The sequence below is a fragment of the Coenobita brevimanus genome, chromosome 91 (assembly GCF_032717465.1).
Source record: "Coenobita brevimanus isolate Jiangsu-jjx chromosome 91, ASM3271746v2, whole genome shotgun sequence".
Classification (NCBI taxonomy): Eukaryota; Metazoa; Arthropoda; class Malacostraca; order Decapoda; family Coenobitidae; genus Coenobita; species Coenobita brevimanus.
In genome coordinates, this window is record NC_137044.1 from 30,215,469 (window position 1) to 30,230,116 (window position 14,648).

Below are 14,648 nucleotides of genomic sequence, written 5' to 3' on the forward strand. Positions count from 1 at the left end.
TTAGCTCAAGACGATTTTATCCAGCTCAGGGAAGTTATTGTAAATGGTAAATGGGGATTACACACATCCCCTCCCCTCCCCCCCCGTTCCAAAAATCACTATTTAACTGAACAAAATCATCTGAAAATTGCGAAAAAGTATAAAAACAAAAAACACACTGAAGGTATCCTGCGCCTCTCGGGAACTCATCTTGTGAGGACGCTCCCTAACGCCTTTTCCTAAGCTATTTGTTTATTGCACCTTAGTGTCCTCATCTGTGTTACATAAATCCTTCCAATATCCCCACACTCTGCATAAATAACGTACAGGAGAATATTAACCAACCATGTCCAAAAATAAATAGCAAAGGAAGAGGTGTTAGGGAGCTTGATTAACGAACGAGAGTCCCAGTGCCTCGTAAAGCTTGCAATTGAAGGGTTGGAGGTTGTGACGGCCGCTAGTAACCGTAAAGCTTGCAATGGAAGGCTGTGTACGAGTCTTTACTGGCGTCTTGCAGTCTGTTCAGGGGGGTTCGTCAACAGCGCTTCATTTGAAACTCGCGTTTTGGAAGGACGGCTCAGTCTGCTGGTTTGGGCGCGATAGTGGGGCTAAGAAATGAGAAAATGACTCAGGGTAGATACTGAAAACACCGACTGAGCCGTCCCCAGAACACGAGAGAAATGGCCTGTCGAAATTGAGCGTTCAACATGGACCCCCTGTATATCCTGCAGTTGATTCTTGGAGTTCGAACCAGCGTCACAGATAAATTCCTGTCCCACCATCACTATATACAAACTTAGAACTGATATACCAGAATATATGCCTGGTGGCCAGTCTGTAGCTGCTTCTTAGAGGTTTCAGTCGCTACCACCATCTTGTAGAAGTTTTCGGTGATGTTTTGGGGTATGTCCGTTCTCCCGTCACCTCTTAGTGATTCACACCACTGCCATCGCCTTGCAGAACTTAGAGCTGGGAGGAGTGTAGTAGTTTTTTGGGGGATTACACCAGTGAAAAAAAATCCTTGGTCACTCGTATGGATTAGACCAAACTGTTTATCCACTTCCTATCTGTCAATTCTGTAAAGGGAGGCCACAGACAAATCGCCTCAACATCACTTTGTCCTGTCATTTGCCTGCCCTTCGTCTAGCTCACACACACCCTCCCTCATAGTCCCTTCACTCCATTCCCCCATCTCATCTTTGGTCTCCTCCTCCTCTCCCCTTCATCACACTTCTGATCAGTCTCATATCTCACTCCATGCCATCCCTCCATCTTACCCTTGGCCTCCGACTACACATACACTCCCTCGCCACTCCTCACCACTACCACCTAAAATTCTGGCCAACCATCTTGTAGAACTTAAAGTTGAAGGGTCTGTAGAAGTCCCTGAGGGTGTTGATGGTGGCCTGGGAGACTGTAGGGTGGGAGCGGCCCTTGGATGAGCCTAGGCAGTGGGGTCGCCCTGTCTTCTCCCTCATCACTAGGCACGGGAAGCCTTTGGTCACGTTGAAGAAGAAGTGTTTTTCCATGATGACCTTTCGTAGACCCAGAAATTCCTGTTGGGGAGATGGGGAGAAGTTAGTTGTAGATAGGTAGACAGATAGACAGGTAGATAGAATGACTGATAGATAGATAGATGAGGTGGATGACAGTAGGATAGTGTTTGTTTGGATACATGGATACGTACTGTAAATGGAAATAGAGGATGAGCAATTTCTCTCTCTCTCTCTCTCTCTCTCTCTCTCTCTACTAGACACAGAAAGCATTTGGTTATGGTAAAGAACAAGTGCTCTTCCATTTTCACTTGGCGTAGTCTTAGGAATTCCTGTGAAGAGAGGATAGCGAGCCAGTGAGCAGATAGATAGACGGATAGATAGATAGATAGATAGATAAAGAAAGCAGATGAATAGACTAGCCTATGGATGGAATGGTGGTGTGTTTTTCTGTTGATACTCTGCTCAGTCGAAAAGATGAGTGTTGCAGAGAGCAGTGTTTGAAGGAGTGTTGCAGAGAGCAGTGTTTGAAGGAGTGTTGCAGAGAGCAGTGTTTGAAGGAGTGTTGCAGAGAGCAGTGTTTGAAGGAGTGTTGCAGAGAGCAGTGTTTGAAGGAGTGTTGCAGAGAGCAGTGTTTGAAGGAGTGTTGCAGAGAGCAGTGTTTGAAGGAGTGTTGCAGAGAGCAGTGTTTGAAGGAGTGGAAAAATCACAGTACCAAACTTACCATTGACAAAACGAAAGCTCAGTGACAGACGAAAAGTTTAATGAGAATATTTTTAGAGACAATTGTTTACTGTCTCAATGGATTACTAGAGGGAGACTTAGACAGTGGCGCGTTTGTCTTCAAGGAGTACACACACACACACACACACACACACACACACACATCTAGTTATGGACAAAGAAGAGTGAGTCGTCATTATAGGTCTGCCTATGTATGTCTTGGATTTACTTGGTAGGTGCTGGCGACCATCATCCACTACTTCTTCCTTAGCCTTTATCAGTCTTTTTCTGTGCCTACCCTCCTGTCTTCCTATCTCTCCCATCTTTCCTGTCACTTCTTATTGCTTTTCTTTCCTTTACAGGTGGCTTTACATTGAGTAACAAGCCAAATGGTTTCCTGTAAGCCAAGAAACCATTTACAACGCTGGGTGATAACCATATAACCAAACCATACGTTCTTACTAAGTGTCAGCAAGTGGGTTGGTGGAGGGTTAGTGCCCCTCCCCGTAAAACAAATAACTCAAAGTCAAATGGCCACTCCTTACGGGATTATGGCGTCTGGCAATAGATAGATAGATAGATAGATAAACAGATAGATAGATAGATGTATATATAGATAGATAAACAGATAGACTGATAGATAGATAGATAGATAGAAAGATATAGATAGATTGATAGACAGGTAGACTGATAGATAAATGGATAGATAGATAGATGGATAGATGGATGGATGGATGGATGGACTGGTGAATAATACATAAGCTGTGTACAGGGTCGTCCATATATAGCGCTCCTCTTCCACTCCGCCAGGTGGTCTCTCGTGTGTTGTGGGGACGGCTTAGCGTTATCAATGTCTAACTTGAATATTTTTTACCTTTTACTCCCACAGCTACACCCACGCCCACTCCAGCAGACTGAGCCACCCCTGCAGCACATAGAAAACATCAGTCAAGTTTCTAGTGTTTAAGATGCCAGCTACTGTGGCCACTGGTAGTATAGGAAGCTTCGTAACGCCTCTGTCTTAGCGATTTATTTTGCCTGTTATATCTTACTATTCTCTCATGTGTTGCTTATACTGTCCTAACATCCATATTCTTTGCATCAGTAACACATAGGAGGATACTGGAACTGTCTCTCTCTGTCTGTATTTCCTACTTCCTATGACCTCCAGTCTTTCAAACGCAGTGTGTCCAGGCATCTCGAAATGAACGGATCTTCAATTTGGCTCTCTTTCGTAGTGTTTTTGTTTTTGTTTTTTTTTTTCTTGGAAGGAACGGTTTGCTGGCTCCTCGCTTTTGGTTCCTTCCTCCTTGCATAAAAAAAGACTAAATCGCTAAGAAGAAGGAGTTACGAAGCCCCACATACCCGCTGACAAGACAACGCAAAGACTCATCACAGGACACCACACACGGAATGAAATATTGATGAGGAAAAACTGCAGTACTTTCACCTTAACTTGGCTCAGATTTTCATCCTTTTGTAACTTGATCCCTGTATATCAGTGGCCAAATATAGACAATTCAGTGGTTCTACATCCTTACCACAGGACTTCTTTGTGACTAGCATCATACCCTATCTAAAGGTACTGCTACAACTCAGCATTCAAGATGGAGAGATGGCAATTTTAGGCCAAGTTAGAGTGAAAAGAGTATAGATCAGTAGCATGGATAGGATGGAGTGGAGGGTGGAAGTGTGGGTAAGGATAGGATGGAGTGGAGGGTGGAAGTGTGGGTAAGGATAGGATGGAATGGAGGGTGGAAGTGTGGGTAAGGATAGGATGGAGTGGAGGGTGGAAGTGTGGGTAAGGATAGGATGGAGTGGAGGGTGGAAGTGTGGGTAAGGACAGGGTGGAGTGGAGGGTGGAAGTGTGGGTAAGGATAGGATGGAATGGAGGGTGGAAGTGTGGGTAAGGATAGGATGGAGTGGAGGGTGGAAGTGTGGGTAAGGATAGGATGGAATGGAGGGTGGAAGTGTGGGTAAGGATAGGATGGAGTGGAGGGTGGAAGTGTGGGTAAGGATAGGATGGAGTGGAGGGTGGAAGTGTGGGTAAGGATAGGATGGAATGGAGGGTGGAAGTGTAGGTAAGGATAGGGTGACAAAGACTGGATGTGTACAGGAGGGTGGAGTGGGGGAAGGAAGGACTGAAGATGTTAGGATGCCGTTGAGACAGACAGACAGACAGAGTTGGAGTGTTGCCAGCGTCACATCAACGTGGGCTGGAATTGACTTGTTGAGCTGAGCTGTTAGAGTAAAGAGAGAGAGAGAGAGAGAGAGAGAGAGATCAAATCCCAGACTTTTTTTTACAAAGTTTTGAGAGTGGGTGGGGAGAAGGGGGGGTAGGAGGAGGGAGACGGAGGGAAGGGGGAGGGAAAGAGGGAGGGTGGAGTTGTGGAGAGAGAGAGAGAGAGAGAGAGAGAGAGAGAGAGAGAGAGGCATGGAAACAATGAGGGAAAGAGAGAAGAGAAGAACAGGAAGAATTATAGGAGAGAGAGAGAGAGAGAGAGAGAGAGGGAGGGAGGGCGAGAGAGGCTCGGATTAGAGAAAGGAAGGCAAGAAACGAAAGGGAATGAAGATGGAAAAGGGGAAGGAAAAGAGAATGTTGAAAGAGAGGAAGAATAGAAGGAAGGAGAAGGAAGGTAGGATGTCGAGAAGCAGGAGGAAAGGAGAGAGAGTATGGAAGCGATCGAAGGAAGGAAGGAAGGAGCATGAAAGAGGAGAGAAGGAAGAAGAGTGAACGAGGAAAGAAGGAAGAAGCGTGAAAGAGGAAGGAAGGAAGCGGCGAGAGTAAGGAAGGGCGGAGTTAATCGATTCTGTCCGTCTCATCTCAACCTAACCCACGTTATCCTAATCCCAACCACACTTAATCTTAACCTAAACTAACCTAACCTAACCTAACCTATCCTAACCTACCATAACCTAACCTAACCTATCCTAACCTACCATAACCTCTCTTAACCTAACTCATCCTAACCTACCACAACCTCTCCTAACCTAACCCATCCTTAACATTTACCACAACATTAACCTCAGTCCTAACCTAACTCAGTCCACTCATGATTCAACCTTCCCTCATTTAACTTTTACATCTTACCAAACCCAACTCACCTTTAGCCTTACCTTTAATTCTGTAGCTGAGAAGGGTTTATAAAGACGGGCATAAAATCGTTTGCCATAAATTGGATTATGATGTAAAGTTGTATATGTTTGACCAGTATGTTAAAGTGTGTGTGTGTGTGTGTGTGTGTGTGTGTGGTTCGTAGCCCTTCTGTTGTGCGTAGTTGTTAGTGTTTTTCTCAATGTTGATGATGATGATGATGACATTTGTTGTCGTTGTTGTTCCAGTCTCATCTGAACGTGAACCCAGTGGACTGCAGGCTGAAGCATCCCTTTACCCACAGCTCACCATCTTCCTTTAGGTGGATAGGGAGGGAGTCGAGGGACCTTTGTATAACCGAACAGTTTCACCTCCCAGTTATATCGGTGTTACCACGTGAGGGTTGTACGTAGCAAAAATAATAGGAAAATCACCTGACGTTAGCAATGAAACACTATCTACCTGCCTATATGTCTAACTAGGAAAGAAATTCTACCTGTCTATCTATCTATCCGTCTATCTCGTAAGGGATGGCCACAGTTAAATTGCCTTGACGTTGCCCTGTTCCCTGCTATATCATCTTTGGTTTCCTTCCTCCCCCCCTCCTCTCCCCCTCCATTTCACTTACTCAAACTCTTCTAGTTAGTCTCTCATTCTCCATCAACTCCACATGGCCAAATCATCTCAAAGTATTTCTCTCAACACTTTCAATCGCATCCACATCAACACCACAACGCTCCTTTACTTCCTCATTTGTCTGTCTGTCTCTCCACGTAACTCCACATGCTGCACTCAGGTAACTCATTTCCACAGCTCTCACTCTGATCTGTCCTGCCAAAAGTAAATATTTCCCAGCCAAAGGGGAAGCCGAATCCTAACCTTGTCCTAGCTTAACCTAGCCTAAGTCTACTAAACTCAGCCCCAAATCATACTTTAGCCTAGCTCAACCCACCCCAAATCCACTTAACCCAGCCCTAAATTATACCTTAACCTAGCCCAGCCTAGCCCAAGTCTCCTAACCTAGCCTAACCTTCCCCAAATCTGCTTAACCTAGCCCATCCCAACCAGGTCCACTTAACCCTTAACCCTTAATCTAGCCCAGCCTCGCTCAAGTCCACTCAACCCAGCCCTATATCAGACCAAAGCAAATCAGATCAAGCTTACCCAAACTCAGCCACATCTACACAAGGCCAGTGATATCAAATGAGACTCACCCAGACCATCCAAATGTACTCAGACCTTACTATGTTACTACAGACTTGCCCAGACTTACCCAGATCTGCCCAGACTCACCCAGATCAACCCATAGTCACCCAACTCACCTAGATCAACTCATAATCTCCCGAAATCACTCAAATCCACTCAAATATACTCAAACTTACCCAGGTCAACAGTCATCCAAACTCACCCAGATCAACCCATAGTCACCCAACTCACCTAGATCAACTCACAGTCACCTGAAGTCACTCAAATCCACTCAAACTTACTCAGGTCAACAGCCATCCAGACTCACCCAGATCAACCCACAGTCAATCAGGCTCACCCAAATCAACCCATAGTCACCTTAAACTCACCCACACCCAATCAAGCTCACTCTAATCAACCTATAGTCACCCAAACTCACCCAAGCTCACTGAAATTAACCCAAGTCACCCAGACAAACCCACACTAAACATATGTACTCAAACTCATTCAAATCTACCCACACTAAGCCACATTCACCCAAAGATACTCAGACTTACCCAGATTCACCCGTGTTCACCCAAACCAACCCACAACCACACAACCATACCCAAACTAACCATGTGTACCCAAACATACTCAGATCTATCTACACTATACCTCTTTCACCTAAACTTGGCGCAGATTATCGTCCTTTTGCAACTTAGTTCACGTAGTTTAGTGGCAGAATAAGACAATGCTACGGCTATACATGCATTCCATAGCACTGCTTCGTGACTAGCATCATATTCTCTCGTTTATCCAGTGTTATAACTGCATTCAAGGTGGAGAGTTGGCAGTTTTAGGCCAAGTTAGAGTAAAAACAACAAATACCTGGTGTACTTAAATGGAGAATGAAAGACTGACTAAGAGGGTGTTTGTAGGTGAAGTGGAGGGAGGGAGATTTTTTTTTTTGGGGGGGGATATTCGTCCCAGTTGAACTGGGACACGGGCAAACAAAGAGCCCGTCACAGTTGCACATATAGTGCTCATTCCGAAATTAACGTGGTGGAGGGTAGTCCCTAAACATGTTAAGTAAAACATTAAAAGGTGCCCTGGCAACAATGCCAGCAGCATCCGTAAATTCATCGCCCGATCGGGCATGGCCACCATCGGGGCAAGACCTTAGCAGAGATGTAGCGGGGCAGTGAAGGAGGTAATGTACGAGAGGCACATCGGACCTGGCCAAGCAATGAGGACACGGATCAGGCTCCGTACCAGCGATCTGTTTGAAGCAGGGGAACCCCAGGCGCAATCTCCATATTCTCGCTACTAAATAATTAGGCAGGCCCTTAGGAGGCAGGAGGGGAGAGTATGATGTAGCAGTGGCATACCAGTCCGCAGAGCTAGAGCCCTCCGAGATGCAGAGTTGGTGTTCCTACCGGGACAGCCTGCCTATGGTTGCCTTTAGTGCTCCAAGAATGTATAAGGGGCTGTTGCAGAGGGGGAATGTTATCTCTGGATGAGAGCAGGCAGTGCGTGCCGCATCATCAGCTCTTTCATTGCCAGTAATCCCGACATGACCTGGGAGCCAGTGAAGTATAATAGTGGCTCCCCTTTGGACAAGAAGAGTTGCAACAGTGTAAATTGCTGTTAGGAGGAACACATTATCATGGAGGGAGAAAGAGCATAGCCGTTGAAGGGAGGAAAGACAGTCCGTATGGATAATGGCACGTTTATAATGGTGGTGATGAGCATGGCACAATGCACCCAAAATGGCTGCAAGCTCTGCTTGGAAGGCAGACACTCCTGGGGAGAGGCGCCATGATTCAACCAAATTCCCCACAACAAAAGCAGATCCAGCAGAGCCATCAGGAGAAACAGAGCCGTCAGTAAAGTAGGTGGCCGAACCCGGGGAGTCTAAAGCAGCCACCCAACTAAGACCATCCTGACGAATCATGGCAGGAATAGAAGAGCGAGGTTTGGCCTCTGATGGACTGATGATATGGAAAGGGAGTGGAGTCCAAGGTGGTGGATCTTCAAAGCCAGGGAAAGGAGAATCAGGGTCTTGGCACAAGCTTGGAGTAGCTCCCAAATTGTGAATGGTGGCAGCTGTGGTACGGACCCAGTCACGTTGAGGGAGCGCCTCAGGTGGACGGCCCAAAAGTTGTTTGAGCAGGGTTGAGACAGGTAGATCAGGCCGGCGCTGCACCAGCTGGAGTGTGATTGTTGCTGCGTGTAGCGCAATGCGGTGCGTCAGTGATGGCAGCCCACTCTCCAAACGCAAATTCACTAGACGGGTCCAAGGTGGAGCTCCGAGCATGATATGTAGAGCATTGTTTTGTAGAACTTCCAAAGACTTGGAGATAGGTAGGGAGAGACCAGTCAAACAGATTGCTCCGTAGTCCACCAGGGATCGTATGGAGTGAATGTAAAACGTGCGGAGGACAGAAAACGATGCCCCCAAGCTCCTTTTTGAAAGGTACCGGAGAGCAGCGAGGCGGGTGGAAACACATTCCCGCAAGTATCTGACGTGGCTTGCAAAGGTTAGGCCCTGGTCATACCAGACCCCCAGATACTGGTGTGTAGTGACAAGAGTAAGCTGGTGGCCCCCGAGAAGCAATGGAAAGTCTGGGGGACGGAGGCCGAATGGCAGTCATTTTGTTTTTTCCAGATTGATTTTCAATCCAAGCTTGTTGCATTTGGCATGGAGTCGAGACAGGGCATAGTACGCCTGGGAGAAGCAATCTCGGCGTGTGAAAACCAGGGCCAAATCATCTGCATAGCAGAGGAGAGAGATGCTTGGCCCATAATCGACGGTTAAGAGCCCCTCCATTAAGATGTTAAAAAGAAGAGGGCTTAAGACACTCCCCTGGGGGGTGCCATTGGGATGGAGACGAAAAGCTGAGAGATGCCCCTGAAAACGGACCCCCGCAGATCGATCATGGAAAAAATCCTTGATCCAAGATAGGAGCCTGCCTCCTACACCCCTTGCTGCAAGAGCCGCAAGTATAACAGTGGGGTTTGCCAGTTCAAATGCCTTTTCAAGGTCGAGGAAGACAGCCATTCCCTTTCCTCCCCTCAGCTCCCCAAGGAGAGACGCAAGGCAATGAGTGGTACTCCTGCCAGGATGGTAAGCGTAAATCCTTGGGTGCAGTGGTCCCAGCCACCAAGCAAGACGAGCCCGCACAACCCTCTCTGCTGTCTTGGCAACACAGCTGAGAAGGGAGATGGGGCGCATGGCAGCGGGATCATGAGGCTTCGGAATCGGGTGAATGACAGCCGCCTTCCACGACCTCTGCAGACGCCCCTCAGACCACGAGAGGTTAAGCAGATCAAGCAGTTGCTTGCTACCACAATCTCCAGCGTGTGATAGAACAGAGTATGTGAGCCCGTCAAGCCCCGGCGCAGTGTCCTCCCTGCGTTGCAGAGCTTTCTGAAGCTCCCCACTGGTGATTGGACAGTCAGCAGGGTCAGGCCTATTACACGCTGCCTGGATAGCTACAACACGAGAGGGGGACAGCTGCGCCTGCAGGGCTCTGACAGACTGCGGGAGATTGGAAGATGCAGAGCGGTCGGCGAAGTGCTGAGCAAGACGGCTGGCCTCAGCGGCAGGGTCAGGATGGGAGGGAGGGCGAGGAGGGTGTGGATCAGAGATGGACCTGATTCTCCTCCACATCTCGTGGAGAGTGGAGTGAGAGTCTAGGGTACGACACCATCTGATCCACGCCTCCTCCCTAAGGCGGCACTTCTCAGAAGTCACATGCCGTGTAACAGCAACCAGGTACCGGCGGTGCGGAGATGTACGGCGCCGTCGGTACTGCTTGTGCGCCACATTGAGCCTCCAGTTCAGTTCCTTGACCCTGTCGCAGTAGATCCAGCCGTCTCGGTAGCATCTTGTCGAGCGCTGCCACAACGGGATAGCAAGAGAGGCAGCTTGTGCAAAAGTACTTGCTACCTGATCTGCTCTGCTCTCGAGGTCTGAGGCAGGAGGGGATGTCTCAAAGGCCGTTGTGAGAGCACGGGCAAAGGCCGTCCAGTCCGCCCAGTGTAGGTCCCACCGTGGTGGTGGAGGTGGGGGCGGCGGGAGGGGAGCGAGAGGCAGGTCAACCATAAGGGCAAAGTGATCACTCGCAAGGTGGGGGTGGAGTGACCACGACGCCAAGGCCGCAAGTGGTGCTGACACAAGGGAGAGATTGAGGCGACCTCCCCGGATGTGGGTGGGTTCTGCCACATCATTTAATAGGGAGACACCACCCATCTCCTCCAGAACCAAAGAGATGTGCCGTCCTGCTTCATTAGACTGAAGAGGCGAAGATAGAAAGGCGTGGTGGGCGTTAAAGTCGCCCCCAATGTACACGGCTCCCCTGGCAGCCTGGGAGAACAGGTCTTCCAACTCCAGGGTGCCCCTTTGGCTCCAGTATACATTATATACCGTCAGGGGCGACGTAGCCAGATGGAGAACCACGCCCTGGACCTCCACATCAGGTCCACAGAAAGGAGGGGGCTCACAATCCGTGCACGCAATGTGGTCCTGAACCAGAACGGCACATCCCCGTGTGACGCCACGAACATACGGAAGGAGATGGGTGGTGTACACCGAGAGACAAAAAGTGGTATTATCCGGGAGCAGGGTCTCTTGTAGGAGAATTACATGAGGACGGTCCCTGGCAGCCGCCTCCTGAAGGTGGGCGAGCTTGCTCCATGCCCCCAAAACAGTTCCACTGTAGGACTCGGAGGCTGGCAGCGGTGTCTGGCACTGAGGATGATCTGTCTGGAGGCCAAGGGCCATGCGTTCTTCCTCGATCGCTGCTGTGGCTGGTGTGAATCCCGAAGGAATGTCGACTGGCATACGAGGGCAAGGCAGAGGAAGCTGGGTGGGAAGCGGCTCTTCCACAGTTGTCTGTGTGGAAGGTGATGCAGGAGGTACCAGGGAAGAAGAGCGCGGGTGTTGTTTGGCCTCCACCACTTGGTCTATGATGACGTTCACCGCCTGTACCAATGGTGCCATTTCCAGAGGCCTGCCGAGAAGCGTCCCTAGCATCTGAGCCAAGCTCGTAGCAATTTCCGTCCCCAGCGTACGCAATTCTTCACTGGTGAAAACTATGAGAGGAGAGCCCGTGTTGTGAGACATAGGTGGAGTAAACTCCTCGACTGTCTGTCGAACTGGGGGGGGAAGAGGGTGATGGACCTCTGCAGTCGTCGTGTGACGAGTGAGAGCAGGTTGGAGGGGCGGAAACGCTGCCTTGTCTAGCGCTGGGGGTGCTGTCGTTGCTGGACGGCGTTGCTGCCCCCAAATGAAAGTTCCCGGAGGTGCCGGTTTGTTGCTGCTTGCCTGTTTCTCCTTCACCCAGGTAACTTGGCGTTCTCGCCCTCGATTGACAAGAGCAACTCTGGTTGGGCAGCTGGGGTGCCACGCATGATGTTTTCCCGAGCAGTTGGGGCAACGGGTAGAGACAGCTTCCTTGGCCTTGTACTTGGCCAAGCACCTCTCCGTTTCGTGCGGGCCGCTGCATCCCACAGACTGTGGCCCGGTTGCAAGTGGCTCTGTGGTGCCCGTATCGCTGGCATCTGTAGCAACGGAGTGGCTCCGGGGTGAAGGGGCGAAGGTGATATTCTCCCCAGTTCCCCAGGTCGATCACAGGGATCAGAGGACCCCGCAGGTTGACGATGACCTGCCGAGTCTCCTCCCTGGTCAGCGCTTTCTGGCAGCGGGTTGCCTCTTCGACCTGAGGGTGCTGAAGCAGTATCTCCATAGGCATTCACAAGGGATAACCCATGACAACTGCCTTCATAGACTGTTGGCCGGGCGTCAGCTCGACTATCTTGACAGGGCAGGCCTCATCCTGCAGAGCTGTTCTCAAGAGGTCGTAGGCTCCCTCGTCCTTCGGCACCAACACCGAGCTTCCATCCCGACCTATCAGGCTGAAGCAGCGTAGCCCTGGCAGGTGACGCTCTAGTGCAGCCACGGCGTCGAAATTCGTCACATGCCCGTCCTGTACCGGCACACGGAAAGCTGGGAATGCAGAGTGTGGCAGCAGACGCACAGCTACTGACACGGAGGGACGAGCAGCAGAGGGACCCCTGAGGGGAGGCTCAGTGCGTACTGCCGGAGAAGGGCCGTTTCCCTGGCGACCACGCCTCGATCCCTTGCGTACCACGGGGGTGAAACCCTCATCATCATGCAGAGCAGGATCAGCAGAGGGGGAGATCTGGGTTGCAGCAGGAGCCTCCGACGGGACCTCCAGCCGCTTGAGAATACGAGGAGACCTAGCCGGCCTAGGCTCGTGAGAGGGTGCGCAGGTGGGAGCGCAAGGCTGCGGACCGAGGGCTCGGTTCACGGGGGTGCCTTGCCGTGGATTAGGGCTGGCAACTGCACGTAGGGAAGCTGAAATGCCCTTGGTGGAAGAGAGAGAGGGTGGAGCAGGTGCAACCTCCTCCATAGCCTCATGTCAGCGGCCTGCCTTAGCAGAACGGGTAGAGGCACCACGTGAGCGAGGTACCACTCCCGTAGACTTTGGTAGAGAGGGGTCAGCACAAGAAACCTCGTGAGCTGACGAGTGGGAACTTGAGTCGGAAAAGTGACGCTCCCGCTTCGTGCCTGTAGCAGGACATGGGTTGGAGAGCCTCGACTGAGGGAGCGGGAGGCGGGAATGCCCCTGGGGTCTAGGGATGCTAAATCCCTTCATACTGCTCACAGAAGCGGCAAAAAAACTCAGTCAACACACACACACACACACCTCACACACACAACCACTCGAAACAGCACAAAAGAAAACAACAAAAGTGGCCAAGGTCCCTACAGTGACGGGCAACCTATGATCCCCGCCCTCTAAAGGGCGATGGGAGGCCCCGCCACTGTCCCTTTCGGGTCTTCCCTAAACTAACAGAGCCGCCCTCACTGCCTCCTATAACCGGGCCCTAAAGGCCCCTCTTCATGGAAGTGCCCTAACGGCACCCCTTCAGGGTTCGGCGTCGTACTACAGTGAGGGACACTAACGGCAGGCCAAAAAAAAAAAAAAATACCCACACACACACACACAGTCACAAACACACACACATTCCCACTCACACCCAGGCAATCGGAGACTAAGTCCCAGAAAAACCTGGAAAACAGCAAAAAATCCTTCCTCAGCGCCAGAGACTAAGTCCCTAAACAGGCAAAAAGCGAGGAAAACGGACGAAAATCGCCACGAGTAAATGAAGCAGAGTTCAAATCTCGAGACAGATCGGCCAGACCTCCACACCCGACAAAGTCTGAGCTAGGAGTGGGAGGGAGAGGGAGGGGGAGACCGGGGATGAGGCGGAGGGATGGAGTTGAGAGGTATATGAGAGAGGGGGGAGTGAGTTGGAGGAAGGGCAGTCAAATGGAGGATGACAGAGCGACTGGAGGCGTTTTGTCTGCGGCCACCCTTTGCGGGATGAGGGCGTCAGGCTATAGATAGATAGATAGATTTAAACGTACTCAGACTCACCCAAATTGAGCCTAAACTCACTTGAACCATGCAGAGCTCAGCGGCTGGGTCCCGTACCAGGTTTTCCCCACTAACAACGTGTATGGACGCCCTGGGGAAGTAGTCCAACCATCGCTGTAGGTGTCTGGCGTACAACCCTCCGCTGATTGGCCCCCAGTCGGAGTTAACCAGACCCAGGGACGCCCTCACGAACGCCAGCTCCTCGAACGGACGCCGGGACCTGTGCTTACTGCAGGAGAGAGACAGGTGAGGCACTGTACGTGTTTAATATGGACATTTATTGGCAAACACTCTATCTAACTATCTATCTATTGCCAGACGCCTTAATTCCGTAAGGGGTGCCCACAAACAAATCGCTTCCATGTCGCCCTGTCCCCCCCCATTTCACTTCCTTGCTCCCAGCTCACACATCCCTCTCTCATATACCTCTCCACTTCATCCCTCCATCTCATCCTTGGCCTCCCCCTCCCTCTTCCCCATCCACCTCACTCACATACATTCTCATCAGTCTCTCACTCTCCATCCTCTCCACATGGCCAAACCACTCAGTGTGTTTCTCCTAACACTTCCTATCACATCCACATCCACATGACAATGCACCTTCACTTCCTCATTTGTCAGTCTGTCTCTCCATGTGACTCCACAATAACATGCTCCTCTCAAATAACTCATCACCTTCAACACATTCAACACACTCAACGCCCTCAACACACTTAACACACT

The 14,648-nt window shown here is 50.3% G+C and overlaps 1 protein-coding gene across 1 annotated transcript in view; it reads right to left on the reverse strand.

Moving 5' to 3' along the window:
- Positions 1-1,301: 1,301 nt before the first annotated feature.
- The window catches only part of LOC145411934 (heparan sulfate glucosamine 3-O-sulfotransferase 6-like), a 47,334-nt gene continuing 33,987 nt past the window's right edge, over positions 1,302-14,648 (reverse strand). Inside the window, exons 5-6 of the mRNA XM_080281903.1 lie at positions 13,947-14,154; positions 1,302-1,535 (exon numbers count right to left, since the gene is read on the reverse strand). Of these exons, the coding sequence (XP_080138029.1) occupies positions 1,302-1,535; positions 13,947-14,154 (442 nt within the window). The remainder of the gene's footprint in view (positions 1,536-13,946; positions 14,155-14,648) is intronic.